Raw genomic sequence first — 20,017 nt, forward strand, 5'->3', positions numbered from 1 at the left:
ACAACAAAACCAAAAACCAAACAAACAAAAAGCCCTGCTTTAGTGCTCCACGGCCACCCAAAGGAACGCGGCTGGTCTACGCACAGCAGAGACCCAGGAGGCCCCGGCGATCGAGCGGCGCCGCAGGTGAAGCTTCCGCGGAAACGCCCGGGAGACGCTCGCAGGGACCGGAACTGGCCCAGCTTCCACCCTTCCGTACGCACCACCGCTGTGTCGGAGTTCATAACCAACCCCAGCCAAAGGCTACCCAGCGTCAACGGCCTCTGGCTTTAAAAATCTCCCTTCGGGTTAAAGAGCCGCGGCACTGACGCAAGGAACTGGCTTCGAGGGTCCGGGACCGCTCCGCGCCCGCGCACCTAGTTCCCGCCTCCCTCGGGAGGACGTCCGTGCGTACGTGCGCGTGCCGCAACCGCCCTCCTTCAAACGCGCGACGCGAGGGCGGGGGCGCCGCGTGCGGGCGCGCTCTCGTTGGTTCGCTCTCTCGCTCGCTCTCGGCTGCCGCTCTTGCTGCGGCTGCGGCTGGGGCTGGGGGCGGCGGCGGCGACGCGGGCGGCGGGCGGCGCGGGGCGGTCCGGCGGGTTCAAAGAGGAAAACATGGCGGAAAACAAAGGCGGCGGCGAGGCTGAGAGCGGCGGCGGGGGCAGCGGCAGCGCGCCGGTAACTGCCGCGGCCGCCGGGCCCGCGGCGCAGGAGGCGGAGCCGCCTCTCACCGCGGTGCTGGTGGAGGAGGAGGAGGAGGAAGGCGGCAGGGCCGGCGCTGAGGGCGGCGCGGCCGGGCCCGACGACGGGGGGGTGGCCGCGGCCTCCTCGGGCTCGGCCCAGGCTGCTTCATCCCCTGCGGCCTCAGTGGGCCCTGGAGTTCCCGGGGGCGCAGTATCGACGCCGGCTCCAGCTCCAGCCTCGGCTCCCGCTCCGGGTCCCTCGGCAGGGCCGCCTCCTGGACCGCCAGCCTCGCTCCTGGACACCTGCGCCGTGTGTCAGCAGAGCTTGCAGAGCCGGCGTGAGGCGGAGCCCAAGCTGCTGCCCTGTCTTCACTCCTTCTGCCTGCGCTGCCTGCCCGAGCCGGAGCGCCAGCTCAGCGTGCCCATCCCGGGGGGCAGCAACGGCGACATCCAGCAAGGTGAGCCGGAGGCCCTGCCTGGCATCTGGGCCGCAAGGGATTTGCGCAACCCTAGAGGAGCTGGGGACGGAGGTGCTGGGGCCTGGGGCTGCTCGGACGGGCGCCATCCCGAGGGGTCTCTAAGGTGAAAGACTCGCCCCTGGGACACTTTCCAGAGAAGCTGGACCGCAAGAGATAAGGGGAGCATGAAGGGAGGGGTGCCGGCTGTGAGAGGCTGGGGGAGGGGACAGTGGCTGCAAGGGAGGGTTTGTGATGTGCGGATCCCGGCCGAGTGCTGGTTCTGGAGCTGGCAGACCCGTACGGTGAGAGAAGGGGGATTTGGGAAACACGTTGTGAGGAAGCGTTTTGGCTGGAAGGGCCCGGGCCAGCGAGGTGTTGAGGGAGTAGGTAAGAGGTAAGGGCAGTGAAGATGGATTGCTTTGGAGGGAGGGGACTTGGCCTGTTCACAGATAGGAGAGAGGAGGACTATGGATTAAATGGAGGTGGATAGAATATGTTGGAGAGCATGGGGTCCAGAGAAGGCGCCTGGCAGAAAATTGTAAGATGACATGGGGAAGGAGAAACTCAGAAAGTGGACTGCCATGGTTAGGGAAAATCCTAAGGTTTGGGGATGAAGGAGAAGTGAACTTTGAAGGAAATTGAGAGTTAGGGAAAGCTGGGCATGAATTTGTTTTAGCTAATTGGACGTTAATGAGCCCCTAGTGTTGGGGCACTGTGCTGGGATTGAATAAAGTACTCAATGAAGACTTCATTCACAGTCTAACAGGAGAAACATATAACTTGCAGCAGTTGGAGGTGAGTCCTCAGTACAATGGTTGTGGCACAATAGAGGAAAGGTCAGGGAAACTTCACAGGAAAGGAAATCCATGAACAGATTTCTTGAAGAATGAATACCTCACTGGGTTGGAGGGTATTCAGGGCACAGGACACCCTTCTACATCCCTGGAACTAAAGAATGTGTAAGGTGATTGGTGGAAATTAGATTGGATTGATGGGCTGAAAAGATAAAGGTTTCACAGTCTCTTAAACTCTTGGGATCCAGGTGTAAGGACTTTAGAATATTTTGGGATTTTTCTTTTTTCTGGCAAGGTCTTTTATGTGAGACTTTTATCAGGGTCTGAGTTAACTCTATCAAACACGTTAATGTTTCTACATTGAAACACATGAATGTCACGCTAATGGGATAGACGATAAATAACCTCCCAACATTCACAGTGGGTTCTGTTGCAAACCAATGAAAAAAATTAAAATTTCAAAGCTTTTGAATTTCGGAACTGTAGGTAAGGGATTGTGGAGCTGCACTAAAGGGCTTGGAATTCATCCTGTAGAGTGTATCCTCGACATTGTGGACTAGAGGATGTTCCCGGAGGGCTTTCATATCAAGAGGATAAAAGGATCAGATTTCTGATCCAGAAAGATCACTTAGGGCACTTGAGGGATGAGGGAAGGCAAGGCTGGAGACAAGGAGACCAGTTAGGAGAATCCTGGCGGTTATCTAGGAAAGAAATTAACATTTGGAATGGGTAGTAAAGGAATGATATATCAGGTATTACAGAATGAAGCATTTTGGTTTGGGGGAACGGTAGGGTTTGGAAATCTACTTTGCCATCTCCTACTTAAGACTTGGGCAGATGACCTTTTCTTAGCTTCAGTTTTCTCATTTGTGAAATGGGAAAAAAGTCTATAACCTCATAGGGTTATTGAGAGAATGAAGTAAGATAAAATGTGTAAAGTGATTAGTATGTGGGTAGTTACTAATGAAATGGTGGCTAGTATATTAATAGTAGTAACTAATAGTGGCTATGGGAATGGAGGGATGGGGGGAGTGTATTGAGATTGGTGTGAGGGAGACAAACATGTAGAATTCCACATTTTTTGTTTGGTGGATGGCAATACTGTTAATACATATTCAGACACTGAAGCAGGGCTGGGGTGAGGGTGAGGGCTGGGGTGTAGGGAGGATAAAATGTTTTCAGATTGGGATGTTTTTGGTTTCTAGCATTATTGGGACATGTAGGTAAGAATGTTAAGAGTAAGGCTTTGGTTGTTGGAGAAGCTACTAATTGTTAATAGGTGTTTAGAGAATAACTGCTGGTGGTCTATGCACCCATGAGCATAGTAAGACACATAGGATTCAGTGTTCTTGTGGGAACCTGGGTTAGGTGAGAGATTTAGAGAGAACCCGGAGATACAGATTATGTTTGACTGATGTGGCTGAGGGACTGGAGGTTATGAAATTGGCTCTCTGAAATTTATGAAGGAGAGAGAATAATATGTAAATCCCCTCTTCATTTCTTTATCCTTTCTTTTTGAAGGAGGAGGAGTAAGTGGAAGGGACTAACCAAATGCTGTCAATCTTAAGTAATATTTCTCTCTAACCAATATCTAAAACAAATTGAGTCTGGAATCCACCATGTTTTTGATTAAAAAAATTTTTTTTTGAGACAGAGTCTCGCTCTGTTGCTCAGGCTGGAGTGCAGTGGCTCGATCTCGGCTCACTGCAGCCTCTGCCTCCCAGGTACAAGCGATTCTTGTGCCTCAGCCACCCAAGTAGCTGAGATTACAGGCGCATATCACCACGCCTGGCTAATTTTTGTATTTTTAGTAGAGACGGGGTTTTGCCATATTGGTCAGACTGGTCTTGAACTCCTGGCTTCAAATGATCTGCCTGTCTCAGCCTCCCAAAGTCCTGGGATTACAGGCATGAGCCACCGTGCTTAGCCGTCCACCATGTTTTTAGATAGTCTAGAAAATACTTTGTCAGTATTAACTCCTATATACCATTCTGCTTTGCTCTTTAGAAAGATCAAACTGTGCTGGAAAGAACACTGGATTGAGTGTTAGGGGACATAGTTCAGCTCTTTAGCTGTTTTACGCTAAAGGAAGTTCATACTGTTTTTGTCCTTCAGTTTACCTCTAAAATGTAGCTGATAGTCATTTACTTATATCTTACTAAGGCAAATAATAAATGTGAAAATGCTGTGTAACTGAGAAATGCTTCAACAATACAGGATATTATTGATCAACCTCAGATATCATCTTCTCTAGTCTGGAGATCATAGCCAGTGGTTTTAATTCACCATCTTTTTCAAGTGATTTTGAAACATTGATGAGTATAATGCCCTCCTGCCTAACTGGCCTTTTCCTGTTTCTCTTAATACATTTATTCACACCCTCTGGCTGTTCTTTCTAGATCAACAGTTCTCAGAGTGTGGTTCCTGGGTCAACAGCATCAGCATCATCTGTGACCTTGTTAGGAATACAGATTCTTGGGCCGCATTCCAGACCTCCTGTCCAGTAGTCTCGTTTAACAAGCTCTCCAGGTGATTCTGATTCAAACTTAAGTTTGAGAACCACTGTCTTGAATGAAGGGCTCCTCACTTCAAATGTCTCCTCAGACTTCTCATTTTAAAGTAGTCCTCCAGGTCGCTCTCTTGATATATCATCTTTTTTTCTTTGTAGCACAGCTAAAATCCAAAATGTTTTATTTTTGTTTACTTGCCCGTCTCACTTTGCACTAGGATATTGTAGACTGTTCAATAAATAAGTTTTGAGTAAATAATCACTGGAGAGCTTATTAAAATGCCAACTTGGGAGTTTCTTCAGAGACTGGTTTAGTTGATTTGGTGATGACTCCATGTGCCTGCATTTTTAACAGGTGTCCTGTGATTTTGATGCTGGTGGTACCACCACACTTTGAGGAAAATGGATTTAAATATTTTGGGGAGAAAGTACGATCTGTTTACCGTTGGAGTATTTGCAAAATCAAAATAGATAAATTAGTTAATATTGAATCTCAATAGTGAGCTTTTTAAAGTGTTTTTGTGATTTTTTTGGGGGTGCTTTTTCAGGTTGAGGCAGAATAGCTATCAGTAGTGGGTATATATACATTTATACTTTATCAATAAAAATACAGATTTGCTACTCAGGAGGCTGAGGCGGGAGGATCACTTGAGGCCAGGAGTTCAAGATCAGCCTGAGTAACATAGCAAGACCCTGTCTCTCAAAAAATCTTTTTTAAAATAGGAATCATATTGATGCATCTGAACAAACTCTCAGATGAACTCTTGAAGGAGATGAGGCTACCTCTGAGATGGCACAACGATGTGGCTGAAGAAATGAATTGGTATTAAGTTGCACTGGGTTCTGCTATTTTTTTTTTTTTTTTTTTTGGAGACAGAGTTTTGCTCTTGTCACCCAGGCTGGAGTGCAATGGTGTGATCTTGGCTCACTGCAACCTCCACCTCCTGGGTTCAAGTGATTGTCCTGCCTCGGCCTCCCCAGTAGCTGATATTATAGGTACCCGCCACCATGCCCACCTAATTTTTTGTATTTTTAGTAGAGACAGGGTCTCGTCATGTAGGCCAGGCTGGTCTCGAACTCCTGACCTCATGTGATCCGCCTGCCTTGGCCTCCCAAAGTGCTGGGATTATAGGCGTGAGGCACTGCCTGGCCTGGGTTCTGCTATTAATTAGCTACGTAACCCTTGGGCAAGGAACCTAGGAAGTCTCTCCAGGTCTTCTGCAATATGAAGAGGCTGAGTTCCTATCCTGTTAGGTTATATGATTCTACTGTCTTTTATGCTAACATTCTGTATGTACATACGTTTAATGTCCTTATAGTTTGTGGGGAGGAATAGTGGAATCACCATGGAAGAATCATTCTGAATTCTTCAACTTACTATGGACTGGGCACAGTGGCTCATGCCTGTGATCCCAGCACTTTGGGAGGCCGAGGCAGGCAGATCGCTTGAGGTCAGGAGTTCGAGATCAGCCTGACGAAACCCTGTCTCTACAAAAAATACAAAAATTCGCCGGGCATGGTGGCAGGCACCTGTAATCCCAGCTACTCGGGAGGCCGAGGTAGGAGAATCGCTTGAATCTTGGAGGTGGAGGTTGCAGTGAGCTGAGATCACGCCACTGCACTCCAGCCTGGGCGACAGAGTGAGAATCTGTCTCAAAAACAAAACAAAATGAAACAAAAAAACTTACTATGAAAAGTCTGAGATGGCAACAATCATGTGTGAGTGGGAGGGAAAACCTCAGAGTGTAGTGTGAAGAGCGCTTCCTTATAGTGTTTCTGTTTATCACAGACCAAGCTGAGCCACTCTGAGGAGTCTTCTGTTTGAGCCCTCGGAATTTCTTGTCGCTGGAGTGTGTATACTGTATGACAGTTCTGGCCTCAGTGTGACTTAACTGGTTTGGGGACTTTTTAGGCTCTACTTTTTCTGACTGTCCTCTTCAACAGAAACAAGCTTGAGTGTTTGAATGATCATGTGGTACTACACCAACAACCGGTCATTAAAGATGTGTCCAAGATTGCTGAAATACTTCTCCCAACTTCTGTCTAGCATTGTGGTCAAACTACCTGAATTCATTTTTGAGCTCTACCATTTACTACTGGAATGACCATGGATAAGTTACTTAACATCTGTAAATTGGGAGTAATAATTATACCTACATCATAGAGTTTTTGTGAGAATTAAGAGAGTTAATGTGTTGCAAGGTACATTTATTGGGAGCTTACATGGGAAGCCCTCAATAAATTGTAGTAGTGTTATTTCGGTAATTTTTCATTTGTCCCCCCATTGTCTTTGTGACTGTATCTCACAGTAAACAGAAAGAAGAGGCAGGGGGGTAAATTGTGGTTTTAAAGGCTTTTCTGATGTCTACTGATATGTACAGCATGCATGATAAATCCTTTGAGTTCCAAATCTTTCTAGTTACCTAGAACTTGTAAAAACTTATAAACTAATATCCTAAATCCTAAGTCTTTATAATGTCTAGTATTTGTACATCAAAAGCCCTAGTTAGGGGACTTTAATTACTTTTACTTTTCTCATGGATACTGCTCTCAGTGGGTCCTAAATGAGAATACCTTAAAGCAGTGATTCTCAAAGTGTGGGCCGCAGAATGCTGGGGTGGGGCTGATGGTAGTGACTGTGTCACTGAGACCCTTTTAGAGGTGCACAAGTTTAAAACTGTTTTCATAATTACACTAATTTGATATTCTCCTTATTCACTGTGCTGACATTTATATTAATGGTGCAAAAGCAATCATGGATAAAACTGCCGTCACCTCTGCGTGAATTAAGATGGTGAGTGACTCCATTTGGGAGGCGGAGGTGGGTGGATTGCTTGAGTCCAGGAGTAGGAGACTAGTCTAGGCAACATGATGAAACCTTGTGTCTATAAAAAATACAGAAAAATTAAACAGGCACGGTAGTGCGTGTCTGTAGTCGCAGCTACTCAGGAGACTGAAGTGGGAGAATCGCCTGAGGCAGGGAGTGTTGAGGCTGCAGCGAGCCATGATTGTGCCATTGTACTTCAGCCTCGGCAATGGGAGGCTGCAGCGAGCCATGATTGTGCCATTGTACTCCAGCCTCGGCAATGGCATGAGACCCTGTCTTTTTAAAAAAAAAAAAAAAAAAAAAAGGATAATGGCTCCAAGCCATACTATAAAAGTCATTGCATATTTACTTTCACACACTTAGAGAAAAAACAAAAATAAACCTATGTCATTGTCACTTAATATCCTTTATGAAACAGTAACAATTACTATATTAAATTTTGATCTTTAAAGCTCTGTGTGATGAAGTGGGAAATGTGCCTAAAATGCTTCTGCTGCGGATGAAAGTGCAAGAAGAGTACTTGTGCAGTTTTTTGAGTTCCAAGCTGAATTTGCTTTTTTTCATAGAAAACTATTTTACTTGAAACTATGGTTTTACTTAAAAACTACGGTTTTTAGGCATGGGTATTTGGCAGCCATTTTCTCAAAAGTGAATGAATTGAGCCTGTCATTTCCAGGAAAACGACTGACGTATGTTGCCAGTGATAAAAATTGAGATTTTAAATGAAAATTAGAATTTTGGAAAATTGGTATTTGCTGCCATGAGCTGGTCAGTTTCTAGGTATTTAAAGACTTTCCTGAAGAGATTGGTGGTGATATTAATGGTCGTGAATTTTTTTCATATTGTGTAATGTCAACATTTCAAAGATCTGCATAGCTTATTGCAATATATTCTAAATGAGAAATGCATGATGTTAAGTGCAAAACAGAGCAATAATAAATAGATTATATTTTATTTTATTATTTTTATTTTTTTGAGATGGAGTCTTGCTTTGTCGCTCAAGCTGGAGTGCAGTGGCGCAATCTTGGCTCACCGCGACCTCCGCCTCCTGGGTTTAAGCAATTCTCCCGCCTCATCCTCCCAAGTAGCTGGGATTACAGGCACACGCTACCACGCCCGGCTAATTTTTGTATTTTTAGTAGAGATGGGGTTTTGCCATGTTGGCCAGGCTGGTCTTGAACTCCTGACCTCAGTTGATCTGCCCACCTCAGCCTCCCAAAGTGTTGGTATTACAGGCATGAACCACCACTCCCAGCCAATAAATAGATTTTAACGCGAGAGAGTAGTAAAGTTTATTTTTAAGGTTTGAGATGCCACATTGCAACTGATGTTTAAAAAATAAATATTCTTCTTAAGTTTTTGTGTTATATCAAAGAAAAATATCCACACAGTGATCTGAAAAGGGTATTAAAATCTGCTTTTCCCTTTTGTTAGATACTTAGCTGTATGAAGCCAGATTTTCTTTATATTCTTCAAAGAAACAACATATTGAAACATTAAATGCAGAAGCATATATCCAGCCATATTCTATTAAACCACATGTTAAAGAGATCTTTAAAATGTAGCACAATGACACTCTTTATTAATTTTTTTTTGTTTTAGGAAATACAGTTATTTCTGATTTTTAAAAGTGTCGTTTAAACCTGTCGTGCCGGACATGGTGGCTCATGCCTATAATCCCAGCACTTTTGAAGGCTGAGGTGGGAGGATCACTTGAGCCCAGGAGTTCAAGACCAGCCTGGGGAATATAGTGAGACTCTTGACTCCACAAAAAAATAAAAAAATTATCCGAGTGTGGTGGTGTGTGCCTGTAGTTCCAGCTACTCAGGATGCTAAGGTGGGAGGATCACTTGAGGCCGGGAGGTTGAGGCTACAGTGAACTGTGATCATGCCGTTGCACTCCAGTCTGGGTGACAGAGTGAGACTGTGTCTCAGAAAACAAACAAAACTAGTAATAAACGTCATTTTAACATTTTAAAATTTAAGGTTCATTTTTAATTCATCTTGTAATGAATTAAAATATATTTAAAACATCCATTTTTATTACACATTTGATGGTCATACCCCATCTAAACAAAAGCTCTTTGTGTTCCTCAATAACTAAGACTGTAAGAGAGGTCCTGAGACCAGAAAGTTTGAGTCCTGCTCTGTTAAAGGACATTAAGAACATGATAATGTCTCAGAGTCTTTGGGCTTAGTGGGAAGAATGTCAGATCATAAAATAGTAGGTGGCAGATTTATACATTTATAGTTCTTCATTTTGGAGTACCCGTAACAGTTCAGAAAAAGCCTCCCCTTAGTAAAATGTAAAAATGAAGAAAGTACTTATTAACTGAAGTTAAACTTTTAAAAATAGCTCACTATAGATCTACTGATTTTTTTCATGTTTATGACAGTCTATCTAAGCCAACTTCAGAGATTGGGCTCAGGATGATAGATAAATTAACCTCTGTCTCTTCTTTGGCCACAAATTGCACCTCTATCCCTAGCCATTCGACTCAAGGGGAAGTTGGAAAAAGAACAAGGATGGATAAACATAAATATACCATTTTTAGAAAATATTTAAAGCCTATGCCCCAGTGATGAGTAAATAGCATGTACTATGTGGTACTAATGAGTACATTTGAATGCTTATTATATGCTATTTATGTTCCTTTTGTGAATTATTTGTCCATGTGTTTTATGTTTTTCTTTAGATTGCTTACATTTTCTGTTTTGATTTACAAGAATTCTTGACAAATTCTGTATACTGATCCTTTGTTGATGATGTAGGTTGAAGATTTATTCTGAGCCTATGGCTTGGTGTGGTAGCCAGCCTCTAAGATGGCCACTTGTTCCTTTTCTCCTGTTATTCACACCGTTGTATGATTGCTGTCCAGTTGCTCAAGGCTGGTCTCTGTGACCAAGAGAATATAATAGAATTAATAGTGACTTTATTAAAAAGTCATTAAAGGCATATATACAGTTTTTTCCTTGCTCTTTGAATCCCTTGTTCTGGGTGAAAAACAGCTGCCATTCTGTGAAAGATACTCTAGTAGTCCTTTAAAGAGGCCATATGGAGAAAAATTGAGGTCTTCTGCAAAGACCCAGCACCAACTTGCCAGCTATGTGAAAGAGCCACTTTTGAGGTAGATTCTCTATCCTAATCAAGCTTTCAGATGACTGCAGTCCTTCCTGGCTGACATCTTGACTGCAACCTTCTTAGAGGCACTAAGCCAGAACTGCCTGCCAAGTCCCTCCCAAATTCTTGTTTCAAGAAAGCTGTGAGAAATAATTATTGTTGTTTTAAGTCATTAATTTTTGAGGTAATTTGTTACATAGCAATAGATAACTGATACACTTTTACTTTTTAGAGAGCTATCTTTTCTTGTTTTTATGTTAAAATAGTTTTTCCTCCTTTTTTTTTTTTTGCTGTTGTTAGTAGCTTTATATTAATAAGCAGTAAGTTTTGTTCATTAAGGTAATTTCACTGCCCTCTCTACATATACCTTGGTCATCTTCAAGATTATCTCTACTGATCTTGACCTTTTGCTCCTTTTTTTTTTTTTATTAAAAAATTTCTTTTTCCAAGACAAACCTTGGCCATTCACCTTTTGCTCACTCTTATACTAAAATGTATTATCTTGGCCGGGTGCGGTGGCTCACGCCTGTAATCCCAGGACTTTGGGAGGCCGAGGCGGGTGGATCACGAGGTCAGGAGATCGAGACCATCCTGGCTAACACAGTGAAACCCCATCTCTACTGAAAATAGAAAAAATTAGCTGGGCGTGGTGGCGGGCGCCTGTAGTCCCAGCTGCTCGGGAGGCTGAGGCAGGAGAATGGCATGAACCCGGGAGGCGGAGGTTGCAGTGAGCCGAGATCACGCCACTGCACTCCAGCCTGGACGACAGAGCAAGACTCCATCTCAAAAAAATAAAATAAAAATTTATTATCTTGTGAAAGTTCGTTTTAAAAACTTATTAAGTTGTGTGTGGTGGTACATACCTGTAGTCCCAGCTACTCAGGAGGCTGAGGCAGGAGGATGGCTTGAGCCTAGGAATTTGAAGCTGTAATGTGCTATGATTGCACTTGCGAATAGCAACTGTACTCCAGCCTGGGCAACACAGAGAGACGCCGCCATCTCTTTAAAAAAGAACAGAAAAACAACAACAACAAAAAACTGTCAGTGTTTTTGTTGGAATTGCTTTGAATATGTAGATCAATTTGGGAGAAAATGTCTTTATGGTGTCTGCCTATTTATAAACATGGTATGCCTCCACATTTGCTTAAGTCTAAAAATGTTTTTGAGTGTATATTTTGAGACGGAGTCTCACTTTGTTGCCCAGGTTGGAGTGCAATGGCATGATCTCTGCTCACTGCAACCTCTGACTCCCAGGTTCAAGCAATTCTCCTGCCTCAGCCTCCCAAGTAGCTGGGATTACAGGAGCATGCCACCATGCCTGGCTCATTTTTGAATTTTTAGTAGAGACAGGGTTTCACCATGTTGGCCAGGCTGGTCTTGAACTTCTGAGCTCAAGTGATTTGCCTGCCTGGGCCTCCCAAAGTGCTGGGATTACAGGTGTGAGCCACCGTGCCCGACCTATTTTTTAAATGTTTCAAGTATACTGATTTCATATTTATATTTGATAATTCCATTATCTGATGTTCTTGATGTCTTATTTTACTACTTGCTTCTGCCTGCTCTTGTTTGTTGTAGGTGGTGTCCTCCTGTGTTTTATAGTTTTAGACAGTGAGCCTGTTCACCAGGGCTTTATGAAATCTGCCAGACTGGTTTAGAGAACAAGCCTCCAAAGGGTATTTTGCATTTGCTTCTGTCAGGTGCCACCAACACAGAAATTACTGAAGCAGACTTTTAGTTTACTATATCTTAGTATTGTCAGATGTTGATTTAGCATTTACCTTATAGGCTGGCTTGTATTTAGAAATTCTCAGAATTATACACAATGTGGGCGTGGGGAAAAAAAAAGGAAATTCTCGGGAGAAAAATTTTTTCCTTACCCCGAACCCAGACAGTGACAGATTTCTTCATTTCCATGCTGTTGGTCAGATTTTTTTTTAAAATTTCACTATTCTTTGCTTATGCACCCTAATAACTGAGGTCGTAATCGTTCAAGTCAGTTTTAGGAAGATGAGTCTTGATCTAATTAATACTTTACACAGGCCCTAGGCTCCCATGTCTTCCCCATTCTTTGTTTACTCCCTTGTTTGTACATCCTAAAGAAGAGTCAGTAAGAGTATAATTTCTGAGCCTTTACATTTTTGAAGTTTTCTTTATTCTACTCCCTTCTTAAATGATAGCTTGGCTGGATATGAAATTCTGGGTTAAAACTTTATTCCTCAGAACTTTTAAGGCATCTGACCAGTGTTGCTGATGCTACTCTGATTTTACTCCTTTGTACAACCCCAGTTGGGTTTCATTTGTTTATTTACCTCTTCTTGAGATCTTTTTATCTTTTTATGTCTTGGATCTCTTCATCTATTTATCATTGTTTTGAAATATAGTGATATGCTTCTATTGTTTTTTTTCTAAAAGTTTCTAAAAGTTCATTATGCTTTTTCATTTAGTCTTGTAATCTTCATTTATAGTAAGAGAACTTTACATTTTTTTCAGAAGGTCCTTCCCCACCTCCCACTCTTATTGAACTATTACTATTTGGATGTTGGCTCTCCTAGGTTCATATTCTCCGCTGTCTTTTCTAGTTTCCTTCCCTTTGTTTTCTTGCTCAACTGACATTCTGAAAGATCTCCTTGTCCTTATCTCTAACCCTTTTATCCAATTTATTAATTACATTGTACATTTCTTTTTTTTTTAAGATGGAGTCTCATTCTGTCACCCAGACTGGACAGCTCACTACAACTTCTGCCTCCCTGGGTCAAGCAATTCTTGTGCCTCAGCCTGCCGAGGAGCTGGAACTACAGGCGCATGCCACCACGCCTGGCTAATTTTTTTGTATTTTTAGTAGAGACGAGTTTCACCATGTTGGCCAGGCTGGTCTCGAACCCCTGACTTCAGGTGATCCACCTGCCTTGGCATCCCAAAGTTCTGGGATTACAAGCGTGAGCCACCGCACCTGGCCTACATGGTACATTTCTAAGAGCTTCCTTGCTTAGGTTGTATTTTTAAAAGATTCTATTCTTTTTCTGTGGACTTAATATCTTCTTTCTCTGAGGATACAAATGTTTTTCTTCCCCAGGCAAAATATGTATTTTACTTTATTTTTCATTTGACTTTTTACTTTTGAAACATTTCAGGTATACTGATTCCATATTTATATTTGATAATTCCATTATATAACTTTTTTTTTTTTTTTTTTTTGAGACAGAGTCTCAGTCTGTCGCCCAGGCTGGAGTGCGGTGGTGCGATCTCGGCTCACTGCAACCTCCGCTCTTGGATTCAAGTGATTCTCCTGCCTCAGCCTCTGGAGTAGCTGGAATTATAGATGTGTACCACTGTGGCCAGCTATCATTATATAACATTTTTGACATCTTATTTTACTGTTTGCTTCTGCCTGCTCTTGTTTATCTTCTATTCCCTTTATTATCTGTTTTACTTTGTTTTTTTTTTTTTTCTTTTGATCTTTGTGTTTCATAGGCTTCCTCAAGCAATAGATGATCCTTGGTTGTCTCCCCACTTGAATGAGGCAATACAGTTCTGATTGAAGATTCTGTGCTTCTGTGTGGGGCCTGTTAATTGTTGGGCATTGCTTTAGATCAGGGATTGGCAAACTGGCCCATGAACTAAATACAGTCAACTGCATGGTTTTGTATGACCTGTGAGCCAAGAATGATTTTTATATTTTAAATAGTTGGGAAAAAAGAATATTTTGTGACATATGAAAATTATTAGAGGCCAGGCACGGTGGCTCACGCCTGTAATCCCAGCACTTTGGAAGGCCAAAGTGGGCAGATCACCTGAGGTCAGGAGTTGGAGACCAGCCTGGCCAATGTGGTGAAACCTCATCTCTACTAAAAATACAAAAAAAAGTTAGCTGGGTGTGGTGACAGTTGCCTGTAATCTCAGCTGCTTGGGAGGCTGAGGCAGGGAAATCTCTTGAACCTGGGAGGCAGAGGTTGCAGTGAGCCAAGATTGTGCCGTTGCACTCCAGCCTGGGCAATAAGAGCGAAAACTCCATCTCAAAGAAAAAAAAATTTTAAGTGTAAATTTGTGTTTAGAAATTTTTATTTGAACACAGCCACGCACATTCATTTATGTATTGTCTTTGACTACTTTCATGCTATAATGGGAAAATTGAGTAGTTGTGACAAACACTGTGTACTACTTTTTGGTACATTACAAATTGCAGTGATGCAGCTATAACTTGATAGGGATGTGTATGGCTGTAGCACAGCATTTAAAATTTAAAAAATTTTCCAAAATATTGCATACCTATCATTTCAAAGAAGAGTGAGTGGATTTTAGATGTCATGCTTTTACAGCAGAGTACATTTTGTTTTGAGTTAGATGGCAAAGCATGGTGTTTATTATGTACTTACACTATAGCTGTGCTGAAAGAGTACAGTGTTTTGTTGACAACCCCAGAGTAAGCACTGATTACATTATTCGCAACTCACAGGAAAGCAAAAATCAGAAATAAGAAAGTTTAAAATGGAATATCTGATCACAGCAGAATTTCTTAAAAATAAAAAATGAAAATGAGGCTCTTCAAACAAGGGAAGTTTTTGAGTGGCTCATTCGTTAGCCAAACAGGGATAGCTCTTCACCTGTGGTGAGTTAATTAAAATTTTCCCAATTAAATGAGAATTTTATTCTTCTCATTGGTAGACCTGTATTACAAAAAAAAATTACTCAATTATTATATTTTGAATTTGTAGATAAAAATGGTGGAAATTTTTCTTTCATTATGTAAATACCTACATAATATCCTTGATACTTTTTTCCTAAACAACCTAAGATATTTACTATGCCTCGTGATGCCACATCCCATGTTTTCGTTTGATGGGACATGTTAGGTGTTGGTTATGAATCAGATTTCAAGCAGTGTGGTGTGTACAGCCTGACCTGTTGTCCACAATAGATTTGGAAGGATGAGAATTTACAGGGTTCTACTTCTAACATCACAAATGACTGCCAGAATGAATTCCACAAATGAATTTTGGACCAGTCTGGCCTGTCATCCATTTGTGGTTTATTAATAGAATGCTAAAATTCAAATTACACAACTCATTTCTTTTCCCATCACTGAGGGTTGGCTTAAATACTAACCCTCACAAAGTAAATACTTAAGCAAAAAGCTAATGTCAGTCAAAAGATCCCCATCAGTTTTTTGTCTGCAATAGGGCAGATATGAGGGTAAGGTATTGAGAATCATTTCACTGTATTACTGTGCTTATGAATCTGAAGTATTGAAAGTAATAAGAGCACTGCATTTCAGCTGTCCTTCCATATATTACATTTTCTGCTTTGTGTTGAACATTACCTTCATTTGTTGTGAGGCATATAAAAGGGATATATGTAATGAACCTTGGACCCACTGAATCTCGCTGGAGAGGTAAGAGATTATATTAAAGAACAGTATAATACATTTTATAATAAATTAGTAATAAATTTGATTTCAGTAAACCAGATGTTTGTTGAAATATGGTTCAAAAGAATTAGTCATAGCTAAAATTTACTATTTCTGCTCTTAATGTTGGTTTGGAGGTGATTCCCTCTTTTTCATTTGTGTATTATGTGATTTTAGTCCTTATGCTTTTGACTGTAATCTAGGCTGCTCTTGACATCCATCCAATTTTCTCTTCTCTGTTTTCCTTCCTCAATTTATGTTGAATGCTTTCAAAGTAGATTATCTGAATTAATAATGGCATGAAAGAACTAGCTGTGGATAAGTTTATTTGAATCTGTCTAGACTTCTGTTCCTTGTCTGTAAAATAGCATAAGTTATTTTATGTTTTATCTTATGTTAAAGATAAAACTTTTTCGTGTTATCTTATTTGCTTATAAAAATCCTCTCAGAGGGAAGACTCATTCTATTTTGCGGAATGAAGTTTTGCCCAATTAAAAAGAATTATCTCAGGGTGATAATATTATCCTTGTTTCTTTTTTAAACAAATGAGGCCACCGAGGTAATGTGGTAAAATTATACCTAAATGTGGCCTTTCCATGTCGAGCTGATAGCACAAACTCAGATGCCTTCAGGAACTAGGAAAATAACTAGTATAAGACATTGAGAGTAGTGAAACTTGCCTAGCCTTTTTGCATTTAAAAAATACTCTTATTTTGGCAGGCATGGTGGCTCACACCTGTAATCCCAGCACTTTGGGCGACCGAGGTGGGTGAACCACTTGAGGTCAGGAGTTCAAGACCAGCCTGGCCAACATGGTGAAACCCCATCTCTACCTAAAAATACAAAAATTAGCCAGGTGTCGTGGCACGTGCCTGTAATCCCAGCTACCCGGGAGGCTGAGTCACGATGATCGCTTGAACCTGGGAGGTGGAGGTTGCAGTGAGCCGAGATGGTGCCATTGCACTCCATCCTGGGCAAGAGAGAGAGACTGCCTAACAATAACAACAACAACAACAATAACTCTATTCTGGCCAAATAATACCAATTAGGCTGCCAATTTTCTGTTTTTGTCCTGACTCGGTAGAATCTGATTAGTCATTTTTAAGGTGGATGTAATTAATTTATAATTAGTTTGATTTCATAATTTTTAAAAGTTAAGTTTATTTAAGTACTTAAGTAAACTAGCATTATAGTTTAATTTGCAGATCTGTGAGAACCGGTAAAGTCCAACATCTTTTTGTACGGCTATTGGGCCTTTGAATATCATTTTTTGTAGTTGCCTGTTCGGGTTGTGCTCACATTTTCCCCTGTGGTTTGTCTACCTTTTTTCCCAATGCTTTTGTAGGATTCTTTATATATTCCAATCATGACTTCATCAGATTTATATCCTGTTTTGTGGCTTGCCTAGCAATTGTGTTTTAAAATGTTAAATTTATTTTAGCTTTTGAGTAAACAGTACTTTCACACTGGTTCAAAAGTTAAATAAGTATACGAAGCTGGATATTGAGAAGCCTCCCTCCAACTCCTTATCCTCATCCAGTTCCTGTCTCCCCCAACACATAACCTGTGTTAATACTTTATCTGTCCTTCCAGTATATCCAAGTGATACTGGACAATGGTGCCAAATCCATTCAGTGGCAGAAAGATTGGTATCTTCAAAAAATGACATTGGGCCAGGCATGGTGGTTCATACCTGTAATCCCAGCACTTTGGGAGGCTGAGGCAGGAGGATCACTTGAGCCTGAAGTTCAAGACTAGCTTGGGCAACATAGTGAGGCCGTGTCTCTAAATAAAATTAAAAAAAAAAAAAATGGCCAGGTGCGGTGGCTCACACTTAACAATCCCAACACTTTGGGAGGCCAAGGTGGGCGGATCACGAGGTCAAGAGATCAAAACCATCCTGGCCAACCTGGTGAAACCCCATCTCTACTAAAAATACAAAAATGAGGTGGGCGTGGTGGTGCATGCTTGTAATCCCGCTACTTGGGAGGCTGAGGCAGGAGAATCGCTTGAATCAGGAGGCGGAGGTTGCGGTGAGCCGAGATCGTGCCACTGCACTCCAGCCTGGCAACAGAGCGAGACTCCATCTCAAAAAAGAAAAGCCAGATGTGGTTCACGTCTGTGGTCCCTGGTAAGTACTTGGGAGGTTGAGGCAGGATTGTTTGAACCTGGGGAGGTTGAGGCTGCATTGACCCGTGATTGTGTCACTGCCCTGCAGTGCACTGACAGAGCGAGACCCTGTCTCAAAACAAAAAAAGGATGTTGGTACAACTGGATTTTCACGTGCAAAGGAATAAAGTCGTACCCCTGCTTCACACCATATGCAGAAGTTAACTCAAAATATATCAACAGGCTGGGCATGGTGGCTTACACATGTAATCATAGCACTTTGGTAGGCTGAGGTGGGAGAATTGCTTGGGGCCAGGAGTTTGAGACCAGCTTGGGCAACATAGTGAGATCCTGTCTCTACAAAAACAAAACAAAGACAAGTAACAACCTAAATAAAGCATGAGCAACTAAAGAAAAAATAGTAAGTCGGACTTGATCAAAATGTAAAACTTTTGTACATCAAAGGCCATTATTCAGAAAGTGAAAAGAAAACCTGCAGAATGGGAGAAAGTATTTGGAAAGCACTGCAAATGCTTTCCAAAAGCATTTGGAAGCATATATTGGAAGTCATATATTGGATAATAGTGAAATATATAAAGAACTCTTACAGCCTGATAATAAAGACAAATAACCCAATTAAAAATGGGCGAAAGATCTGAATAGACAGTTCCCCAAAGAAGATATGTATATATGGCCAATAAGCAAATGAAATGATACACTAGATCATTTGTTATTAAGAGAAATGTAAACAAAACCACAAAGAGATACCACTTCACACCTGCTAGGATGGCTCTAGTTAAAAAACAACAAATTGTTGGCAAGGATGTGGAAAAATTAGAGTCCTATATTGCTGGTGGAATGTAAAATGGTGCTGCCACTGTGGGAAACAGTTTGGTGGTTCCTCAGAAAGTTAAACATAAAATTAGCATGTGACCTAGCAAATCCATTCTTACATATCTGTGACCCAAAAGAATTGAACACTGGGATTCAAACAGATACTTGCCAGTATTAATTGCAGCATTATTCACAGTAGCCAAAAGGTGGAAATAATGTTAAGTGTTCAACAGGTGAATTGATAAAATGTATATACATGTAATGGGATATTATTCGGTCCTGAAAAGGAATGAATTTCCGATACATGCTGCAATATGAGTAAACCTTGCAAACATAAGTGAAATAAGACAGACACAAGAGGGCAAATATAAGATTATACTTATATGAAATGTCCAGAATAGGCACATTCATAGAGACAGAAAGCAGACTAGAGGTTACCAAGGGCTTGCAGGGAGAACAGGGAGGGAATAGAGGGTTGTTTAGGATGGGAGTAGGGGAGGAATGGGTGATTGTTGCTTAATGGATATAGTTTCTGTTTGGGATGATAAAAGGTTTTGAAAATTATGGTGATGGTTGGATGGTTGCACAACATGTTGAATGTAGTTAATGCCATATAACATACCTAATAGTTGTATACTTGTATACATAATATACATACATAATAGTTCAAATGGCAAATTTTATGTTTTATGTATATACCACAATAAAAATGTTAAAATATGTTAAAAATGTTTTTCCTTCTAGAAATTTTAAAATCATGTATTTTAAAGTACGTTTTATTGTATGTTAAAAATTGATTCTCATTCATGGATTCTGTGTTTTAGAATTCACCTACAGGCTAAAATTTATTTGTAACCCCAATATTAATAATTGCAGTGCTTTCACAGTCATCCCTAGACATGGGCAGAGCAGCAAAAAATTTGACTCGCCCAATTCACATATTCCCAGCTGAGGTCAAACTGGGAGATGCTTTGCCTTCTTTCAGCACTCAACTCAGCATAAATTGTGTCCTTGTTGTGGCCATGTTGTTCTCATCGTGCTTTTTGTTGACTTCACTGCTTCAAATGGCCCTAAATGTAATAAAGCTGAAGTGCCCCGTAGTGTTCCTAAGTGCATGAAGGATGTGTGTGCTTTATGGAGAAAACATGTGTAAGATAAGCTTCATTCATGTATGAGTTACAGTATTTTGTCTTTGAATTCAGTGTTAATGAACCAGCAATATATTTTATTTATTTATTTTTTTGAGACAGGGTCTTGCTCTGTCACCCGGGCTGGAATGCAGTGGCCCAATTACGGCTT

At 41.4% G+C, this 20,017-nt stretch overlaps 1 protein-coding gene across 4 annotated transcripts in view; it reads left to right on the forward strand.

Moving 5' to 3' along the window:
• Window positions 1-469: 469 nt before the first annotated feature.
• Window positions 470-20,017, forward strand: part of TRIM33 (tripartite motif containing 33) — a 124,608-nt gene continuing 105,060 nt past the window's right edge. For 2 of the 4 annotated variants that reach the window (XM_002810397.6, XM_002810398.5), the window contains exon 1: window positions 470-1,120. In XM_002810397.6, the coding sequence (XP_002810443.2) occupies window positions 595-1,120 (526 nt within the window). In that variant the 5' untranslated portion in view covers window positions 470-594. The remainder of the gene's footprint in view (window positions 1,121-20,017) is intronic. The other 2 variants (XM_054553878.2, XM_054553883.2) reach the window with 1 other exon arrangement.

The sequence above is a fragment of the Pongo abelii genome, chromosome 1 (genome assembly GCF_028885655.2).
Source record: "Pongo abelii isolate AG06213 chromosome 1, NHGRI_mPonAbe1-v2.0_pri, whole genome shotgun sequence".
Classification (NCBI taxonomy): Eukaryota; Metazoa; Chordata; class Mammalia; order Primates; family Hominidae; genus Pongo; species Pongo abelii.